General features: G+C 44.0%; 3 protein-coding genes across 3 annotated transcripts; 2 read left to right on the top strand and 1 right to left on the bottom strand.

Moving 5' to 3' along the window:
* The first annotated feature begins 221 nt into the window (after positions 1 to 221).
* Positions 222 to 6,311, top strand: riox1 (ribosomal oxygenase 1). Its single transcript, XM_071546613.1, has 15 exons — positions 222 to 354; positions 629 to 781; positions 894 to 1,033; positions 1,339 to 1,438; positions 1,533 to 1,646; positions 2,211 to 2,317; positions 2,416 to 2,523; positions 2,843 to 2,877; positions 3,346 to 3,524; positions 4,404 to 4,508; positions 4,608 to 4,749; positions 4,931 to 5,051; positions 5,586 to 5,685; positions 5,778 to 5,864; positions 6,081 to 6,311. The coding sequence occupies exons 1-15, from the start codon at positions 268 to 270 to the stop codon at positions 6,138 to 6,140; spliced, it is 1,638 nt and encodes a 545-aa protein (XP_071402714.1). The 5' UTR covers positions 222 to 267; the 3' UTR covers positions 6,141 to 6,311.
* A 72-nt stretch (positions 6,312 to 6,383) lies between these two features.
* On the bottom strand, positions 6,384 to 8,681 carry LOC139667188 (NADH dehydrogenase [ubiquinone] 1 beta subcomplex subunit 1-like). The gene is made up of 3 exons (XM_071546614.1): positions 8,616 to 8,681; positions 7,151 to 7,295; positions 6,384 to 6,574 (listed from the first exon to the last, which is right to left on the bottom strand). Exons 2-3 carry the CDS (start codon positions 7,288 to 7,290, stop codon positions 6,538 to 6,540), a joined length of 177 nt encoding a protein of 58 aa, XP_071402715.1. The 5' UTR covers positions 7,291 to 7,295; positions 8,616 to 8,681; the 3' UTR covers positions 6,384 to 6,537.
* A 238-nt stretch (positions 8,682 to 8,919) lies between these two features.
* Positions 8,920 to 18,519, top strand: cpsf2 (cleavage and polyadenylation specific factor 2). Its single transcript, XM_071546612.1, has 15 exons — positions 8,920 to 9,057; positions 9,509 to 9,674; positions 9,779 to 9,938; positions 10,048 to 10,153; positions 10,238 to 10,367; positions 10,478 to 10,593; positions 11,264 to 11,451; positions 11,713 to 12,003; positions 12,185 to 12,285; positions 12,738 to 12,941; positions 13,041 to 13,193; positions 13,681 to 13,903; positions 14,674 to 14,988; positions 15,994 to 16,128; positions 17,877 to 18,519. Exons 2-15 carry the CDS (start codon positions 9,526 to 9,528, stop codon positions 17,967 to 17,969), a joined length of 2,364 nt encoding a protein of 787 aa, XP_071402713.1. The 5' UTR covers positions 8,920 to 9,057; positions 9,509 to 9,525; the 3' UTR covers positions 17,970 to 18,519.
* The last annotated feature ends 2,453 nt before the right edge of the window (positions 18,520 to 20,972 follow it).

Raw genomic sequence — 20,972 nt, forward strand, 5'->3', positions numbered from 1 at the left:
TTCACATTAACAGGTCTACAAAAGGCCGTAAATATATTTAGAAAGTGCCTTGGCGTGTAGCCGTGCGTTGTGAAAAAAAATTTCCCCTTATCAAATCAATTTATCAGATGTTGATAACACATTTTACACGTTAATGCGTTTAGGGCCTCAACAGTGAGTAGCTGAGATTTAAATCAGCCGTACCGTAGGTGGCGGTAGAGAGCGAAGTCACAGCTTCAAGAAGAACATCCAGCAGCAGTCGCGGCGTGATGACGTATACGGTGGAAAATGGAGAGAAAACACATGTCAGCTTTTGCTTTGTATCAAACGTTGCCGCCTGAATTGCCTCCTCCAGCCAAGAAGCCGTCCCTGCAGGTAGACTTTAATAGTGAATGTGGTACATTCTGGGTCTGTGGTACCGTGGTTAGCGTGTATTAATGCTGTAGGAGGAGGCTGTTGTATGAAAATAGCACAGACATGCTAGCTTACTTACTTATGTGCAAACTGCATGTTGAAGTCACTTGTGTTCACCTGACTGCACAGCTGCATTTGAGTTAGTTGCATTTCAAGCAAGGATACTCTCTTTTTATGGGCTGTAGTTATATATCTTCATTGCCTTTGTCTCAGTGTTCTCGTGCTTGTTTTTCAGGTGCCAGAGAAGAAGAGAAATCGAAAGGAGAATGGTGTCACAGCCACTAAGGTCCCCACAAAAGCCTTCACCAAGGCAGAGAAGAAGAAGAAGATGCGGAAGAAGCTCACCAAATCTGCACAGAGGGAGGAGAGCTGGAAGAGAGTGACAGAGGTGGGTAGTTTGCCTCCGCTCCGAACGGGCAGCTACAGACTGGGGTTTCTTTTTGGAGTGAGTGAGTGAGTGTTTTTTTCTCTCTCTCTCTCTCTCTTTTTCATTCACGCAGGAGGAGGCGTGTGTGAACGGAGACGGCGAGGCGCTGGATGCCTTGCTGGCCCGCCTGGCGAGAGTCAACAACAGCAGGGAGAGAGCGAGCAAACTGTTCCAGTGGCTCATCCACCCCATTCCTGCCAAGACCTTCTTCAGGTAAGTGTGTGTGTGTGTGTGTGTGTGTGTGTGTTGGCAGTGTTTCCCCCCTAAGGATCACCGCAGCAAGACAAACTGCCTCCTTGCTTCTCAGAAATGTGAAAATTAAAAAAAAAACTGTCACATTTTTAGCCTCCAAAGCACAAATATTCACTCAGTGCGTAGAATGAGTGCTTTGTATCAATGAGAAAACACAAATAAGAACCGATTCAGTCCATTACATCTACAAAAATGATTCACTGTGTTTAAGCCTGCATCTTTTCATTGGAATATTCACCGACTAATGTTTACTCCTCCTTCCTTAGGGATACATGGGAAAAGAAACCCATTCTCGTCAAACGGCAGAATCCAGACTACTACAAGGGCCTGTTCTCCACAGCGGAGTTTGATCGCATACTGAGACAGGTGAGAATCCCATGCATTACACACACGCATCCCGCCTGAGTCTGCTGTCCCGTATCGATCAGCTAAGCCTCATGTTTCTGTCGCTGATGCTCAGGACGATGTCCAGTACGGAGTGAACCTGGACGTCACCAGCTACACCAACGGGAAAAGAGAGACGCACAACCCCCCAGGGAGGGCGCTGCCGTTCACCGTGTGGGACTTCTATGAGGTGAGGACACAGTACCTCATCTCAACATATATATATATATTGTCGTTTCTAATGGGACATTGCAGTTATCCTGTGTGTTTGTCGTCCCAATCACATTCCTAATAATTAGACCCTGTAGAGTACATGAGCTTAGACCCAATTTCTCCACTGGCATCATTAAAGTTCCATCTTTACTGAAATTATTCTTGGATGCACTTTGTTAAAAAAAGCAGATAGGAGACATGCTCATTAGGAATGTATTTAATATTGGCCATTCCAATGCGAAGTGTGACTTGGATGCAGACACTAGCCTATATTAGCCTATCATGATTCAATTCTACCAGAGCCCAGTACAGTATTTTTTATTTATCACCTTTTTTTTTGTATTTTTTTAAATTATTTATTTAGACAGTTGGAAAGCAGAGACGGAGAAAGAGTAAGGGAGACCAGTCGAGTGTTTTTAATATTTTCTGCAGAGCAAGCTAAACTTATTGTGTGATCTGTCATATCGCTACATCTGCAGAGCAATTTTGAGATAGACAAACTTAAACATACGCAGTGCTCATCCTCTCTTCCCCTTCCCAGAGCGGCTGCTCCCTCCGCATGCTGAATCCCCAGGCGTTCTGCTCCACGGTGTGGAACGTGCTGTCCATCCTTCAGGAGCAGTTCGGCAGTATGGCCGGAGCCAACGTGTGAGTAGAGGCGACAGAATCGTCACCGGAAACTTTGGTGTACGATGTCAAAAAAAAAAAAAAAGTCCTCTTATTAAATGTGTATTGTCGTTTCCCAGATATCTGACGCCGCCTGGAACGCAAGGCTTCGCTCCACATTATGACGACATCGAGGCGTTTGTGGTTCAGCTGGAGGGGAAGAAACACTGGAGAGTGTACAGCCCGAGGTGAGCGGAGGAGCATTCACACTGTCTTGTTATTGCTACATGAGTGGCACAGAAACAGTAAGGTTAATGGATTATACCTTTTTTTTTTTTTTGAATAATTTATGTTTAATTGGCTAATCCAGTCATACAAGAAACAGGGTTGAAGTGTAGGCAGGAATGGTGCACTTGATGAATACTTAATCTTTATTGATCTATTTTGTTTTTCTTTGACCTTCCGTTCCTAATACACATCAATATCAACCAGTTTTAATATAATTAGTAAGGGAAGGGATACTGAGAAATGCATTCTGAAGATGTTGTGTTTTCCTGACCTTTTCAGGACAGAAGACGAGGTCCTGCCTGTGCTTTCAAGTAGTGAGTAAAGAAACAATTTATGTTGGCCTACAGTTTGCTCTCAATAGTGAAAGCCGTTCGTCTAATAACAGATCTGTTTGAGTGGTTGCAAATAATTATTGCTGTTTGCTTTAAATCTGCTTGGTGCACCAGATGGGTGTCGTTTACTGCATCAGGGGAGTTCAGTGTCTGGCAAGTGGTCAGTCATTGAAAAGAATAGTGGATTGACTTTCAAATACTATACTGTTATTGAATAAACTTTCTGGCACTCAGTCTGTTGTACTCACTGTGGACAACCCCATCTATCTGGCACCCAAGTAGGCTGAAACAAACTGGAAAGTGGAAAGGGGAGGAATGGGGTTCATTTGATCAATCATTTTTACCTGATTTTTACCAGATAGAGAGAGGTAGCGCAATGCACAGTGGTAATGATATTTCTACGGCAGCCAACTGTGTTTCCTCATAGGCCGTTGTGCATTCCCTCTCCAGCGAACTTCAGCCAGGCGGAGATCGGGAAGCCCATCCTGGACGTGGTGCTGGAGGCCGGGGACCTCCTCTACTTCCCCCGGGGATTCATCCACCAGGGCGACTGCCTCCCGGACGCGCACTCCCTGCACGTCACCGTCTCCTCCTACCAGAAGAACAGCTGGGGAGACCTGCTGCTGAAGGTCATCCTGTTTGATTTTCAGTGTGTAGAAATTGACAGTTAGAAGAGATCTGGGTAGGTTGCATGAGCAGCGATAGCCACCATGGCTGAACAGACAAAGAAAAGAAACTCTTCATCAACAGAAAATCCAAGGAAAAAAGACGTCACAGTCCCGCCCACACTGTTTGACTGACAGGTGATCTGTGGGAAGTGCAGTGCAGAAACACCACAGCCATGAACACTTAGCAACAAAGATGGAAACAAAATTACCACTTTAATTACAGCTCATAAAGTACTTATTGAAACACATGGTGCAGAGACATACTGGATGCCACCTGCAAGAGATACAGTAACGCAGTAGACTGTACAAATGCATTATGTATATTTACATATTTAGTCACACATTTAGTCTATTGTGAGGAGGGCATGGCTCAACCAATAAAGGTTTTGTAGCGGAGTTAAATTAATTAAGTAAATAAAATGTTAATGATCAGCATCTGTCGACCATGGGCTGATACCACACATAATAGTTTAATGTGTAATTAACAACTAAGGGTTTTATATGTTATAGATATCCATCAAGATGGGCTTGCACTAATGCAGTAAAACTACAAATGTAATATAACTACAATTGTGAAATACTGTCAGTAGTAGATAGTTGTAATGAGTGCAGGAGTTCAGTATTCCAATGTGGCTATGAAAACATAAATTAAGTAAACATAAGGGATCATAATAGTGCAATAAACCAATGAAAACAAGACCAACAAAACAGTAACACAGTTCTGCACACCTTAACCTAACTATCTCGACCCCAGGACCTTTCATGAATAACTAGTTGAGCTATATTTACCAAATATGTTTCAGATTTCTACTGCTGACAGCCTCTTGTTGTGTTTTTCAGGTGGTTCCAGCAGCTTTGGAAATAGCGATGGAGGAGGATGTGGAGTTCAGGCAAGGCCTGCCCCTGGAGTACCTGACATACATGGGAGTACAGAACTCTGACAAGGTAAATTACTCCACTGAAGTTGTTTTTTCTTCCAACAACCATCACCCGCCTTGTGTTCTCACCCGTTACCCAGTACTGACAGAAGCTGTGGTTGTGCAGGACGACCCACGCAGGGCGAAGTTCCTATCTCGGGTGGAGAGCCTGATGACGAAGCTGACAAGTTACGCTCCGGTGGATGCTGCCGTGGATCAGAAGGCCAGGGACTTCCTCCACGACTGCCTGCCTCCCATGCTCACTCCAGGTAAATGACGCATAGATCAGTGTTGGAGTAACCTCACTTTCAGTTCAGAATGTAAAACTGCAATGTAGAAAATGATAGTATAACTGAAAAACGTCTGAATTCATGTAATGGTGGTAAAATATCCACATGCTTTCTTGTCAGTGCTTATGTCTATGTGACTTAATCATGCTATCTCCCACAGAGGAGCTCCACAGCAGTGTGCAGGGAGCGCCCGCCAGGTGGGATCGTGGGAAAGTTTTGGATGTAGGCGCACACGTCAACAGCCAGACCCGGGTCCGACTGCTTCGTGCCGGGTGTGCCAGGTAATACAGCTCTCTATTGCATCTAGCGGCGCGAGAGGGTAAATTATGGCGAAGAGCGTAGATGCTCGCTAAGTTACAGGGACTGGAATCAGATTTGGTTTTACTCCCTCTACTGCCAAAATCTCTCATCTTGCAGGATGACAGGTTACCCAAACTCTGTCCAGTAAACGAGCAACTTGTGAGTCCATGTGGCTTTTGTTTACAAGCCCTGGTTCCCTTGTAATTGCTTGTAAACCTAAACAAGCTACTTTTCCACTATGGTTCGGACCAAAGAAAATAAATGGTAGCTGTGACCACACCCTCGAGCACAAAATACCATGTACTGAAAATACCATGGGTATGAATCCGGATCCTAATTTTTCTTTCATGTCAAGCCAAAAGGAAGTCTGTATTAGCATGGCAAAGATGCATCTTTCATCTTCAATATGTTCTATTTGTTGTATTATCTGTATCCTATTCTTTGCTGCTTTAATGACCCATCTTAAATGAAAGCAGAAAATGTCTGAAGTGTCAGTTTTCTCTCGGTCTGGCCAGGTTATGCAGCGACGGGGAGACGGTTAATCTCTACTACACCACAGACAACTCCAGAGTTTACCACAAAGAGGAGCTCAAGAGTTTTGAAATAAAAACCGAGGTAGGGATTAGGAGATCCATGTAAATCTCTCCTGTGTTTTTTGCACGTCGCCCCTAACGATGTTGGCAGCCTAATACCTGTTGTTGTTTCAGCATACGGATGCCATCGAGTTTCTGATCCATTCGTACCCCAAGTTTGTCACAGTGGGAAGTTTTCCATGCGATGCAACAGAGGACAGGGTATGTTTTTATGATGCTACATATTCACAGTCTGTTTTGTCATTTGCTAATCCCAATGACAAACCTGCTCTCACCCTTTTTCCTTTAACATCCAAGCCGTGTTTCTGCATAGGTGCTCTAAATAGCACAAGGGATAATCATATCAGATCCTGTGTGTTGGTAAATTTAATGGTTGAATTGTTCCTCATAGATCGCTCTTCCTTTTTTTCCCCCCAGATTGCTTTGGCTGAGCTGCTTTTTGAGAGGGGGATTATCCACACCGCAGAGCCTCTGTAGCGGTTATACACGTTTCATAGTTCGGCTGCCTGCATGACTGGATTCAAATTGCCTTTATACGAAGTGAGATGTAAAACGCAAAAACATTTCTGGTTTCAGCCAGTCTTCATAAGCTGCTGGAATAGTCAGACAACACATTTATGAATTTGCTCTCTGTTCAGCAACAAATAAACCAGACTTTTTTGAAATAAATGAATTGAGGTTATTTGTTATGCAAAAAAAAAAGACACCAAATGATTCTTTTGACAAGAAAGGGACATGTTTATTATTGGTTGATACAACTCAAAAACAGAGGTAAAGGACTCTTCTTAAATAATCTGATTTGAGGGACACCCGGCAGTCATTCACACGGCAGATGTTGAAGCTTGAACAGCACGCATTCCAGGGGCTAGTTGGTCTACTTCCAGGTCATCTCCTCGCCCGGCTTCAGTTCCCTACAGAGAAGAAAGAAGGTTAGAAAGCCGCGGAACATGGCGCCCAGACCAAGGTTGGGGTCAGCTGACTTTCACTTCAATCAATTCAGGAAATGGATTCTTGTTTAAAAATAAAATCTTGAACTTTTCCTATGGGAAGGTTGTCATATCCAACCTGGTAAGTGATTGAGAATGTTATTAAGTTATGAACTCTGTATCATGATCAAATAAATAGCAAATTCTAGTCACATTTTGGATTGAAAGTGAAATGACACAAATTCCGACTCAAACATAGTGAGCGATGAGGCAGGCAAACAACATTAGAGGCTGTAATAAGCTGCTTAATACTTGGTGAAATGGGTATCGTTTAGTCATGTTTGGTTGGGTTATATAAAAGTGGAATGATCTTATGCATTGTAAAATACATTTATTGATAGCTCAGTTTTTCACCTGCAACTCTGTATTCCCTAATTGGTGCATACCATAGGTAAGTGGATGTACAATATCAAAAAATACCTGATCCCTGGTATTCACTTATAACTTAAATGGGGACCCACTTTGCTGTGTGTAGTAGGTAGACTTTCCCTTTATCCTCACCTGCTGTACAAAGCACTCTTGTTTCTGAAAGCTGTCAGCTTCTGGTCCTGTTGTTTGTCAAGGTACCATCCGATCACAAAGCCCATGGGCACCAGTATGTTCACCCAATGCTCACGCGCAAGTGCTACAAAGTTGACCATGGTTCCTATAGAGTTGACCAAAAGACATATTGCAACATTTATTTTGTAGCATAGATATTTTCTCATAGGTCAAAACAGTTTTGCTTACATTAGCATTCATGCAAACACACAGAAAACTGACAACAAATTTCTCCACAGGGATCATTAAAGTTTAATCTAAAAACATGTTGCTAGATTGGATGATGAGAATGCAGTTTTTCTGCAGTGCAGATTTTGTCATCACAGCACTTGATGCTAACCAGTGCTGCTTAATTACTGACAATGGGATACAATCAGCTGCCTACACAAGGCCAGGGTGGGAAGTCTAAATCACTAATGTTGCTGGAACTGTGCCTGCTAGGTTTCCCTCCCAGCCACTTCAGCCAGTAGCCAAACATAATTTAAAGGTCCTATTCTTAAGAAAATAAAATGTAGTTGGCTTATAAGAATGGCTAGTCAATTTTGCCTTGCACCAGATGTTGTGGTTGGTGGACAAAATGTTTCCTGCTCTGCACAAGGAAACAAATCTGTCAATGACATTGCAATTGATAGAAACTGAATATGATCTACCAAAAAGTGCAAACTAACTGGATGTTCTGTGTGTGAATCTATCATGTCACACTGATGTACAGTAGGCTGCAGTTTATTTAATAAAATTGATTAGTTTAGATGGTTCTCTAGGGTGAAGGGGATATATTCGGAATTTATAGCAATACAAAATGAAAAACCTTATTTATGTTCAGTTCAGACAAACTGTATTGTGACAGTCAATTGAACAGGACTAGGCTATATCAGTATGAGGTCACACTTGCATAATCCAGTGCTGATACTCATCTTATTCAGTGTCTGTGTTAGGGCTAGGCTAACGTGTAGGCTAAATTTGAAATTGAGAGGTATTCCTTGAATAAGTTATGGCTGCGAAAGATGTTAGTCTACTGCAGGATTCTAAGCGATTTAAGAATACGTCCACCCATCAAACTTCAGTGACACCACCGGCTCCAGGACACATCTTATGTCAAAATATAACTGGTGTAAGACAGCGGAAACTGCAAAACCGAAAATGTGGCAAATTGCATGTAACCATTCTTACCATGTATACTTTTATGGTAACTTACGATGTTAATAATTGAAAATGTAGCTAACGCCAGCCTCAGCACATAGCCTAGCAGCCAGCAGCACCCACTGTAACTAGCTAACTGATTAGCATTAGCAACAATAATCAGGGTTTTCTTTGTGAACAGTTAGAGTAAAAATTGATATCACTGTACGGTAGCAGCGGTAAACATCTTATAGTAAAATTACACAAGCAATAAGAAGACATGAGGCTGAAATACATAAAATATTACCTTTTGTTTATACCAAGCCGTGGCCTTCAGCTCCTCACTCACCAGGCAGAGGACATTGGACTCTACCAACTGTGTAAACACGGCGTGTTCACTGGAATAATAATAACACAAATATTGTCACCTGAGTGACAATATTTGGTGCGTTATTATATTAGGTGCAAAATTATATTTCTGTTAAAGAGCATTAATTAAATATAGTATAGTATAATAAACGGAGCATTTGCTGCTTTGACTAAAAATGCCTGGCTTTGTATGTACACCCTGCCACACTTGGTACATACCTCTGACCTTTCACACATGATGCAGCGGCAAACATGTCTGGTTGTAAAAAGTGTACTCACAAAACGCTAGTCAAAATGTCGTAATATTGGAATTATAGAGTATCCACCTTATTGTGTTTCTGTTTCAATAGGCGTAAACTTATATTATCTCATAGTTAATGGTATGTTACACGTGTCTTTGTCAACTAAAGTCACTTAAATCCACCTGCTAAAATGTAGCTAGCATGCTAACTAGACAGCGGTTGCCAATTCATTTGCCATTGATCCAACGAGCTAGCTCTAGCTAGCAAGCTCTAAATCTAATATTGTCCGGGCGTTTCTTTTCTTTTACTAACTTCTCTGCTAGCCAGCAAGATGTTTTGCATATCAAATTTATTAGATATCTTACCATTACATTATAGAATTGTGGCCATAGCATCCCTTTGTTTCTTTAGATTAGACTCTTGAATGACTGTCGTGTTCAAATTGTTACTTAGGTTCTGGTGAAATGAGACTAACCTAACTAACTTAGAACCATATTTAAGGATACAGCTGTAGGTAGCTCTCATGGGTGTTGTTGTCTTGTTTATTTATATGGCACTGTTTTACTCTGAGACTTGTTTGTACCTGCAGCTTGACGGCTGAGCAGAATGACGTCCATTATCAAGCTGACAGCCGTGTCAGGGGTGCAGGAGGAGTCGGCCCTCTGCTACCTGCTGCAGGTGGATGAATTCCGCTTCCTCCTGGACTGTGGCTGGGATGAGAACTTCTCCATGGACATCATTGACGCTATGAAACGGTAACTACAGTATCCATCATCTGATAACCATCAAGTTTGCCCCCCTGATTCTGTGAATTGAAGCAAGTGTGTGATCTCTTGTGTGACGTTCCTTTGTCCCACAGGTATGTTCATCAGGTCGATGCTGTGCTGCTCTCCCACCCTGACCCCATACATCTGGGAGCCCTGCCGTATGCTGTTGGGAAACTGGGTCTGAACTGCACTATCTATGCCACAATACCTGTCTACAAAATGGGTCAGATGTTCATGTATGATCTATATCAGGTGAGAAGGGGCTATTGGAAATATTATGCATGCGTGTAAAGTCACTGTTTGATATGCTTGAATGCAGGATTTCCATTGTTTCCGTAACTATTTTCTCCTTTCCATTTAGTCTCGAAACAACAGTGAAGACTTCACCCTGTTCACTCTTGACGATGTGGACTGCGCTTTTGACAAAATCCAGCAATTGAAATACTCCCAGATTGTCAATCTGAAGGGTCAGTAAATTACAGATGGTCATGGATCAGGAGCCTCATTATCTATCACATATGCATAACTAAATCTTTCTTTTTACCTGATAGGGAAAGGACATGGTCTCTCCATCACTCCGCTTCCAGCTGGTCACATGATTGGAGGGACTATTTGGAAAATTGTGAAGGACGGGGAGGAGGAGATTGTTTACGCTGTGGACTTCAACCACAAGAGAGAGATGTGAGCAGAGAGGAAATACACACATGTGAAATGGAGCTTGGATGTTTTCAATTCAACCAAACTGTTCTCTCATGTCCTGTTGTTTTATTCTTTTTTTTTTTCTATTCCAGCCATCTGAACGGCTGTACGTTGGAAAGCGTGAGCCGTCCATCTCTACTCATTACAGACTCCTTCAATGCTGCATATGTACAGCCCCGCCGCAAACAAAGGGATGAGCAGCTCCTAAGTAAGTAATCTTCACATGATTCTATAGTAACACCATAGTAATAAAATATCCGATCAGTATGTATGGGCCGATGTATATAATAACTGCCTCAAACAGCCTTAAGTGTTATGGGTTAGGGTTTTTTAAGATATATATTTGAGGAAGTAGTACATACATATTTGCATATTTACACATAGGGATAGTTGCATGTACAAACATCGGCCAGAAGCCGTTATCAAGTATCCAGTACCTAAAAATCTGTTACAACAAAGCTCTCATATTGAAAACCTCATTTAAGCCTAAAGGATTTAAAGATCCTAGTGTATGTATCCATAACAGTTTAGAATAGCATCTGCACCTAAAAGAAATCATTCTACCTAAAAACAGAGCACACATGCAAATTCAGATTTAAAGTAGCAGTGTATTTTCAGTTATTTCAGTCCTCTGAGTGAGTCCTCTGAGACAGTGCTTGTCTTGTTTGATATTGTGTGAAAAATGGCAGGACAGGGTGTGATGATTTAGGTCCTTGCATCTCAAAACGATTTGTACCTCTTTAATGTTTCCCTCTTGCGAGTCCCATATTTTGTATCCCTGTTAATCCTCCATTTCAGTACAACTACTAAAAAGTTAAAATTATGTGAAATAGGTCAGTGATGATTCAGTTTTTGTTTTTTTCATTTTTTACTCAAAGCCAATGTAATGGAGACCCTCCGTGGCGACGGCAATGTTCTTATTGCTGTTGATACGGCCGGGCGGGTGTTGGAGCTGGCTCAGCTCCTGGACCAGATCTGGAGGACAAAGGACGCTGGGCTGGGAGTCTACTCGCTGGCTCTGCTCAACAACGTCAGCTACAACGTGGTGGAGTTCTCCAAGTCCCAGGTCTGAACCACAGATTTTGTATCGCAATAAAAAAGATTGTACAGTTCTTTTTTTGTTCATTCACCACGAGTGTGAGTTCAGATTTGAGAATCGGAATTAGTTTATTTGCCAGCTAGAATAAATGTACAGGAATTTGTCCTGGTACAGTTTGTGTATGGGACAGTGCAAGATATCTACTTAAAAGATGTCTCATTTACTGTTCATTGCAATTCGATTTCTTGGTGAATATAGCATTATTGTTAACCCCCTGGCTCCTTGCAGGTAGAGTGGATGAGTGACAAGCTCATGAGGTGCTTTGAGGACAAGAGGAACAACCCCTTCCAGTTCCGCCACCTGTCCCTGTGCCACAGCCTGGCGGACCTGGCCCGGGTGCCCAGCCCCAAGGTGGTGCTGTGCAGCCAGCCAGACCTGGAGTCCGGTTTTTCCCGGGAACTCTTCATCCAGTGGTGCCAGGATGCCAAAAACTCTGTCATCCTGACTTACCGCACCACACCTGGAACCCTGGCCCGCTACCTCATCGACAACCCCGGGGAGAAGATGCTGGATCTGGAGGTGAGACCGGGGGGGAGAGCGGTGACGATGCTTGGTTCACTGTGGGCTTTGGATCTATCTCGCCGTGCAGCATTTGCCCCGTGGGAAGCTCCTGTCTCGCACATTCGGTCTAAACTGAGGAAACAATGTGTCACTCCAGCATTTACACCATTTCCATCTTCCTTTCTTCTCATTATAACAGGTGAGGAAACGAGTGAAGCTCGAAGGCAAGGAGTTGGAAGAATACCTTGAAAAAGACAAAATGAAGAAAGAAGCGGCCAAAAAACTTGAACAAGCAAAGGAGTAAGTCCCAATATATGTTAACTCACTATTGATACTACAGATCTCTTTTCATGCCTGTCAGCATTACAAGGTAATTAATTCTTACCATTTTACAGTCTGTTGACAGCAGAAACAGCCAATTATGTAAAAGTCGGCATTTCTAACATCACGACTAACAAAAATGCAAAACAGATGTCTGCGTTTGGTTCACCGCCAACCTAAAAATATGCGGTTTGGATGGGAATCTGTGAGTGGGAGATGAGTGCTTCTCCTGCTAGTGTGCTTTCTCCTGTGTTTCTCCCACTTAACCCCACCTGTAACTATATCACTGCCTAGATGAGATCGCATTAATTGACACTGACTCTAAATTAATATTCTGCGACTGAGCGAAAATCTGTTGAAGATGTTTGCCCTTGAGAAAATGAAGCTAGAGTGTGCATGATTTATGTTTGATTTGGTGCACTTGTGCACAGGGTGGATGTGGACTCCAGTGACGAGAGCGACATGGACGACGACCTGGACCAGCCGACCGCGGTGAAAACCAAACACCACGACCTGATGATGAAGGGCGAGGGCAGCCGCAAGGGCAGCTTCTTCAAACAGGCCAAGAAGTCTTACCCGATGTTCCCCACACACGAGGAAAGGATCAAATGGGACGAGTATGGCGAAATCATCAGGTACTGCAACATCGATACATGCATTTAACATCAGATTACAGATAGATAGATACAGACAGAGAATTTCAACTTCAATAAACTATTGTTTTGTATTCATAGGCCAGAAGAGTTTCTGGTTCCTGAACTGCAAGCCACAGAAGAGGAGAAAAGCAAGTTGGAAGCTGGGTTGGCCAACGGCGATGAGCCCATGGACCAGGACCTCTCTGTGGTCCCCACCAAATGCACCTCCAGCGTAGAAAGCATAGAAATCAGGTCAGTGATCATCTACAGCTGGCTGCCTCAGAGAATCTGTCACCGATATTAAGAGATTTGCTATTCATAAATCATATTCATAACCATGAATATGATGTATGATGTATGAATGATGTATAATGTATGAAGTATGCTTGTGACTAGAACTCTGTTGGTTTCAATCTGCGGACTTGTTGGGAAAATCTGTTGGAGATAGGGAATGAGCAAGGTTCTCATCCCCCACCTGCTCCAGTGGAGCTACTCAACAGTAGAGTGTTGTGGTCGTGCTGGTCGGCTCCCAGGTGTGAATGATTGCAACAGTTTGAATGTGAAGCAAAGTGTTGCTGAAAGAGAATATGTCTACTCGGCAAACCTCTCCCGGATAAATTAAAGTTAAATTTAAACCCTGTCGAGCAATATCTGAAATAATCGTTTGTCTGGGCTAGTGTAGGACGTTTGAAAAATCACCCGTATTAAAAGCCTTTATCCTTTCTTCGTTCCTCCACAGGGCCAGGGTAACGTACATAGACTACGAGGGTCGCTCTGACGGCGACTCCATAAAGAAGATCATTAATCAGATGAAGCCCAGGCAGCTGGTGATCGTTCATGGGCCGCCAGAGGCCAGCCTGGACCTGGCCGAGTCCTGCAAGGCTTTCACCAAGGACATCAAGGTCTACACCCCCAAACTACAGGAGACTGTGGACGCCACCAGCGAGACACACATCTACCAGGTCAGCCAGCCAAGCCCAGCTCATTGTTCATTTTATTTTATTTTTTAATTAGAATGAATTCAATGGCCTGTTTTGTAGTTGTATATATTCCGCTGTGTGTATGATGAATTTCCTCATGAGATATTAATGACCTACTTCACTACAAGGCAGGGTTCGAAATTACCACCTGCCAAGCGTCAAATGCTGGTAAAATTTGTCCTTGGTGCATAAATCAATAAGGGTCACCCCCCACACTGGCCGCTAACTTTTTGAGATGATGACAGTTTGAATGCCTCCATTTATATAAAGTCTTTGGACTTGGCCTGGTTTCAAACCTTTTCCTGCTGGCGCACTGTCTGACTGTGAGCAAATCTAAGCAAAACAATGGCTCTGATTGGCTGCCTGTCACGCTGGCTCTACACAAAGCGGTAGCGTCTAAACTTTTGAAAACTTCTCCTCCCAGTTCTTCACTGTCTGGATGGTTAACTAGCCTGGCATTAGTGGAAACTTAACGTTATTACCATGTGGCGACATACAGCAGGTGTGAGGCCACAAAAAAGAAAAAATGAAGACCAAGACGAAAAGGATCCATTGTATAGTTGAGTTGAGCTGAGTTAACAAGCTTTAAAAGTCCAAATCTGCCCTTGTCTCTTTATTGTTTCACACAGTGACTGAACACCAAATACACACCAAATAGCACTAAAGCAGGCCAGGTGACATACTTCTAAAATGTGGGCTATATTAATCATTTTGGCTGATAACATTTGCTATCTATCCATCTCACGGTACAGGTGCGGTTGAAAGACTCCCTGGTGAGCTCTCTGCAGTTCTGCAAGGCCAAAGACACGGAGCTGGCGTGGATCGACGGCGTGCTGGACATGCGGGTGGTGAAGGTGGACACGGGCGTGCTGCTGGAGGAGGGCGTAAAGGAGGAGGCCGAGGAGGGCGAGCTGGCCATGGACGTGGCCCCCGACCTGAGCGCCGAGCACAGCGCCACGGCGGCGGCAGCGCAGCGCGCCATGAAGAACCTGTTCGGAGAGGACGAGAGGGAGCCGTCCGAAGAGAGCGACGTCATCCCCACCCTGGAGCCGCTGCCCCCACAGGAGGTGAGGGGGGAATAATTCTTTCTGAATACAAGAAGAGCATTGTGGGAGTTGTGTGAAAATCAAACAGCTAAGTGTGAGCATTTGTTGCTGAAGTTAAAGCTTCACAAGAACACCACTTTTACATCCTTTTATGAATTAGATACTGCTCAATAAAGAACCGACGTGATTTGTAGAAAATGATTGACAAAGATGAGTAGTGTCACTTACAAGAGTGAATTGTCTCACCCCTGACTGAATTGTGTGTGGAATTGTGAGGACAGCTGGAGAGGGTGCTGCGCTTTAATTCAGCTCAGAGAAAGAGAGATCACGATGGGAAATTAACACCAGCCACCAGCCATTTTGGCTACGGCTGGGAAGTTTGTCTTCTCCAACCAGTCATTTTGGCAGGTAACCTAATTTCAAGACTCTTCACTGTCATGCAGATTACTTTGGCTGGTGAAATAGTACAGGCAGCAGGCGACTTTTAGGCCCCACCAGCTGCTGCAGCCAGTGGACCAAAATGTGTTTGTTTTTTTGTCCCATCCTGAGAAAGATTCATTGTTTTCAGTAGAGAGGTGAGCTGGCCCCGGGTGAGTCGCAGACAGGAGAGTTGATCCCATGATAGCTGACCTTGGGATTCACGACCAGAGGTGGTGCTGTTGCGAGAATGACAACACACTGAATCAGAATAGACAGTAAGGGAGAATAGCCTTTGGCCTTATTGACAGAGTGGGAGGGAAAGAGCGATGGGGACAAAGGCAATTCCTGACGTCAGAGTTGATCTTTCACCACTGCATTGTGTGGAAAGCTGTTGTACTTTTTTATGATCATTTTTCAGTGACAACAAGGCAACATACTGAGAACAACAATACAAGGACAATGGCAATACAATACTTTGCAGTACAATGTGACATTACAGTAAGGGGGGCACGGTGAGATGGATGAGCGCACAAGGGTTCAGCCTACTCAGACAGCCCTTTTTGAAAAATTGTGTCTGACCCGTGCTCTCTCACATGATCCCTCCAGATTCCAGGCCATCAGTCGGTGTTCATCAACGAGCCGCGCCTGTCTGACTTCAAGCAGGTCCTGCTGAGAGAGGGCATCCAGGCCGAGTTTGTGGGAGGAGTGCTGGTATGCAACAACATGGTGGCCGTCCGCAGGGTGAGTGTCCTTCCCCCTGGCACAGTGAGCCTGCTATCCATCAGCTCTCTGCGACACCAGTCACCACCAGCCCTCGTCACAGGCACTGAGAAGTGGCCAGTCCAGAAGGCATATGGCCCTGGCTTGTTTTTTCACCAAAATGATGCAATCAAAATATTGAGCTTCTGGTCTTACTCGCTTATTCCATCATTTTTAGTTCTGTGTTAAAGATAGTTGCATAGTGAAGAATTTTGTAAGTATTGAGATACAGCTAAAATGTTCCAATGAAATGAGAGCGATCTATAATTACAGCCCCTGTATGAAAAGCTTATCATTGTAGCACACTACTTTGGACACAAAGCTTTCAAAATTTGGTATCCAAGCCAGACCCCCCCCCCCCCCCCCCCCCCCAAAAAAAAAAGCAACTTTGAATGCGAACACTAGTATGATTAGTTAGTTCACACTAGTGGAAAAGAACAATACATTCTTTCACATCTCCTGTCTGTGTTGCTCCATACTCCAGTGTCTCCCATTGTGTTCTTGTATTTCACAGTTTGCTGGAGAGGTGTAATTCATGTTTTGCAGCAAAGAGGCAGAGAATGAATACATCAAATCAAATGACTTGAGTATTTGCTTCTTCAAATTCTGTTTTGCCGACTCTCAGCCATCAGAATTAAGTAACAGTGCTCCGCTGAAAACTGTCCCCATAGGACATGCTAATATTGGTGTTGTAAAGCAATATATCACACTTTCATTCTCTCCTTTTTTGTAATGATGGATTATGCATCTTAAGCAAGCAATGTGTTTCTGCAAGTTATTTTGATGCCATTAGAAATACAATGGCATAGTCTGGAGTCTGGAGCAACACAGGCGGGAGCCATAGACTGTATAAGTGTGTGAAAGTCACTGGTGCCTTTCTACATGTGTGAACAGATGTTGGCAAGGAACCAAAAGCAAAATTAGACTGTTGTCGTGATTCAAGTTTAGGAATATTGCTCCCAATGGGACGTTGTTAAAGTCTTACAACCTGTTTGTACATAGGTCTAGGTTTTTAGTATGATTAGTAGTAGGATTATGATTAATAGGTAAGTGCCAACAATGTCAGAGACAGTATACCTAACAAAATTGTTTGAGTGTTTGAGTCGAAAATTGGTCAGCATTTGATAAAAATATCTCAAGTAAATTAGTTTCTGTTTTGCTTTGATTAACTGAAAATAACCCCCAAAATAATAACAGAACAGTAAGTGTGGTTGCTGGCGCATGAGTAGCTAGAGTTCATTTACTGGCACATAAAAATGATAAAACAAAAGGAGAAAAAAATACAGACTGTAAGTAGGATAAAAAACCCCAATGGCCTATGAAAACATCTCGCCTCAAAAGACACAAACAAAAAAGAATTACAAGCAGGAACTTGACAACAAAAGTCAACAAGGAGGAAGCCAGTATAACAACAACAAAATGCATAATTGACAATAACTTAAAATAGATGCAGTGTAGAAAATGAAATCAAAGAGAACTGGGAGTGTTAAAGGAATGTGAGTGTGTGTGTGTGTGTGTGCTGTGTCACTGTGGGAAAACGAAAGTGGCTTTGCTTCATCAGACACCTATGAACGTCTATAGGAACAAATGGGGGAACAGCTGCATTATAGAGGTCAACAGTGTGCGGTATACAGGCGCGGTACGTGTGTCGGCGAGGGTGGAGCCGTGCTGTGCGAAGTGTTAATGACGACCCCTGTGACCTGTGCGTTTTCTGTCCTCTCTCTGTGCAGACGGAGGCCGGGCGCATCGGCCTGGAAGGCTGCCTGTGCGACGACTACTATAAGATCCGGGAGCTGCTGTATCAGCAGTACGCCGTGGTATAGCAGCAGCAGCAGCAGCAGCAGCAGCAGCAGGACATGGAAACACAGAGACAATCCTTTATGAGGACTTTACCCAGAGGAGAAGAGTGTACCGCACTCGGGCTACCTCTGCCCCTCGGGCGGCTCCAGCTGTTTCATTTCAAACGTTGTTGTACATTTTTTCCTTTTTATAATTTTTTTCAGTTAACTGTTGTTTTTTTTTGTATTGTTAGTTTACCTCCCTAAAGTGCGAGGCAGATGCTTTCCCCTGACCGACCTCTCTGTGCGAACAGACTCTGCAACCCTAAGGGTCTCCTCCTCCTCCTCCTCCTCCTCCTCCTCCTCCTCCTCCACCTCCTCCGCCTCCACACACTGTCCAACGTCATCCTTATGCACGGGATGGACAAAAAGATGTTTGGTTTTTTTTTCCTCCCGTTGTGTAATTAAAACGGTCTTTTTCAAATATGCCATGGCTGTGAAAGGTTTGTCTCGCGTGTCCTCTCACGTGGGTTGGATGAAAAGAGGTGCGATGCTGTGCATGTGCCGTTTGTAGTATTGCCGCACAAGCTATACTGCCTACTAGGTCAACTAGTTAGTGCAATAACACCAGATGGAGACATTTTCAGCCGTATCTGCCAGCCTCTGAATGCCCATATCAAATCTGTCCATGCAGCAGGGCCATCTGTAATGCAGGGCTGAGATGACATTGTCCCCGGAGTGATAACCGGGATTGAATGGAATTCAGCCCGCCCTGTAAATAGTGAGCTAGGATTAACGTTTCACTTTATATTTCAGGTAACTGTCTCTCGCAGCAGAAACTGTTTACCTTCCTGCCTGTTTTTTTTTTTTTGAGAGGGTAAAAAAAAATAATAATAATGAAACGGTTCAGCAGTTTGTTTTCTTATCTTTTCTGGACACATGGATATTCGGCATCACCACCGCAGCGCCCCGGTGAGGTGTAACCAGTGTATCAGGAACTTGGGCGATAAGAGGGAGTGTTACTGGCGTCAGGATGGGAGGGGGCGAGGGGGGGGGGGGGGGGGGGTGTCATTGCCGGAGTGATGCGTCCGCTGCAGCAGTGGTGGCACATTGACTCGGTTGATTACGTTTGCAGTGTTGTGTGAATCCCCGGGGTGGATCCTCCACATAGGCAGCTGTGGAATGCCACTTTTATGGCTATACCCAAAACAACCCCCCCCCCCCTCATTACCCCCAACTCTCCAGCCCCACACATGCTGAGAGTGTGACATCATACTAGGTCATGGAGACTCCTCCCTCACCGATAGCCTTTTAGGCAATCGCAGAGTGGGGTACGCACATACACACAAGCAATGGTAGTGTGTGTGTGTGTGTGAGTGAGTGGTGATCATGCACATGGTTGGAGGAGTTAGGCTTGCGCACGGATGGCTGGCTGACATGCAGGCCGGTTTTTATACAGTTGCATAACATACAGTTTTGCACTTTAGAAACATTAAAATTTAAATGCTCTTTTTTAATCCGTGGCTCACACAGACAAAAAAAAAAAAACTTTCATGTCAGAAACGCACCAGTGATGCCTTTTCTTTTATTTATTTATTTCCCAGTGAACTTCAGTAACCTGTGACAGAAAGACAGACGTTGAGTGAGAGAGAGAGAGGGAGAGCTAGAGTGGAGATGAGGAGGAGAGAGTGGCTCTTCTGTGCCACAGAGCATGCCAGCCCTGCCCAGTCACTGCTTTTCATTTTGATAATTGACCCGGGAACGCCAGAAATGTCCATCAGCTAATCCTCTTAGCTTTCATAATGCTGACTCTGTCACAGAAGCCCCTGTTTTAATGTAACGAGCAGCTAAGCCCGGCGCACGGGGGCCGAGTCGCCCTGGGGCACCGAGGGCCGCTCTGCCCCCTGGAGGCCGGCGAGAGGGTCCGCTCGCAAACTCCAACAAGTGTCCTGACAATCTGTCGGACCACGTCAAATGTTATATCCACAAACTGGCCCCCCCCCCACGGTTACTGCCCCCCGCGGTTTTCACGCCGCGCTCACTGGTGAGGCCTGGCGACAGCTGCACCGCGCAGGAGCATCTTGGTCATGTATATCCATTCATTTCTGTGGAGTGGAGGATGAATGAATTTAATCCCTTTTGAATTCCCGGCCACCTCACTAAGCAGACCACTTAATGCCAATGACATCAATGTAATAATTTGAAAGGGGACAGATTTCTATGAAACACCAGAATATTCAAATATAGCATACAGCAAAAAAAATCCCGTCATATCCAGCTCTCAAAGAGGAATTTTAGCTTGTCTTTCTGCCAAAATGGACAATACCCTGAAATTTCTCAAGCTTTTTTACTGTTGCTTTATATATTTTAACCATGTGTTGTCAAGTCATGCACCCATACTTAAGTTCAGATGTCTTTATAATTCCACCCATCTCAAGCAATGCAAATAAGTGAAATTGTAGGATTGTATTTTCCATAATTTTTCATACTCATAACAGTCAAATTAACAGACAAATAGTGATTTGGGAAACAAATTTTGCAGAAAGACAACTTAAAAGTCCAGTTGTGTGGAACTTGCCTTAAAGCACTCTTCAGAAGCTATGAGTAGTTCTTTATGCGGGTGTGGAAACTCTCACAGAGTCTGGCTTGGCTTTCTTCTTTCTGTTTTCATACTCTTTCTCTCCCTCCTCACTCACTCCCTCTCTCCACCTCTCCCGTGACTCTCCCTCAGGCTTACTCTTTTTTTTTTTTCCCTCCATCCCTTCCCTAATTCCCGCCCATCTATGGGTAATCCCCTTGTGCCAGCGTCTTCCTGTGGTAATGGTCCTCAGCAAGGGAGCCAGTCATGCCCACCCACACTTAAGATACACCTAGAAAGGCTGGGTTGAGCGAGAATCCTGAATTACACCATTACTGAGGTGATCCTCTTATGCAACCTGCTCTTCACACCCATCCACAAAGCAGGAATGCTCACGAGCGCAAATCCACAAAGACACTTGCTGCCAGATTATCCACAGTCCACAATACTGCAGCTGCCATGTTGCCTTT

The sequence above is a fragment of the Centroberyx affinis genome, unplaced genomic scaffold (assembly GCF_046629955.1).
Source record: "Centroberyx affinis isolate AG114_WGS23_722 - 3 ecotype Tasmania unplaced genomic scaffold, CSIRO-AGI_Caff_v1 ptg005353l_1, whole genome shotgun sequence".
Taxonomy (NCBI): Eukaryota; Metazoa; Chordata; class Actinopteri; order Beryciformes; family Berycidae; genus Centroberyx; species Centroberyx affinis.

Coding starts and splice junctions, on each gene's coding strand:
- riox1 (XM_071546613.1), top strand. CDS start 268: ATGGAGAGAAAACACATGTCAGCTTTTGCTTTGTATCAAACGTTGCCG. Junction 2,318..2,415: donor AGTATGGCCGGAGCCAACGT/GTGAGTAGAGGC, acceptor GTCGTTTCCCAG/ATATCTGACGCCGCCTGGAA. Junction 4,509..4,607: donor GAGTACAGAACTCTGACAAG/GTAAATTACTCC, acceptor GTGGTTGTGCAG/GACGACCCACGCAGGGCGAA.
- LOC139667188 (XM_071546614.1), bottom strand. CDS start 7,290: ATGGTCAACTTTGTAGCACTTGCGCGTGAGCATTGGGTGAACATACTG. Junction 6,575..7,150: donor AAGAGTGCTTTGTACAGCAG/GTGAGGATAAAG, acceptor TCTTCTCTGTAG/GGAACTGAAGCCGGGCGAGG.
- cpsf2 (XM_071546612.1), top strand. CDS start 9,526: ATGACGTCCATTATCAAGCTGACAGCCGTGTCAGGGGTGCAGGAGGAG. Junction 9,939..10,047: donor TCATGTATGATCTATATCAG/GTGAGAAGGGGC, acceptor CTTTCCATTTAG/TCTCGAAACAACAGTGAAGA. Junction 13,194..13,680: donor GTAGAAAGCATAGAAATCAG/GTCAGTGATCAT, acceptor GTTCCTCCACAG/GGCCAGGGTAACGTACATAG.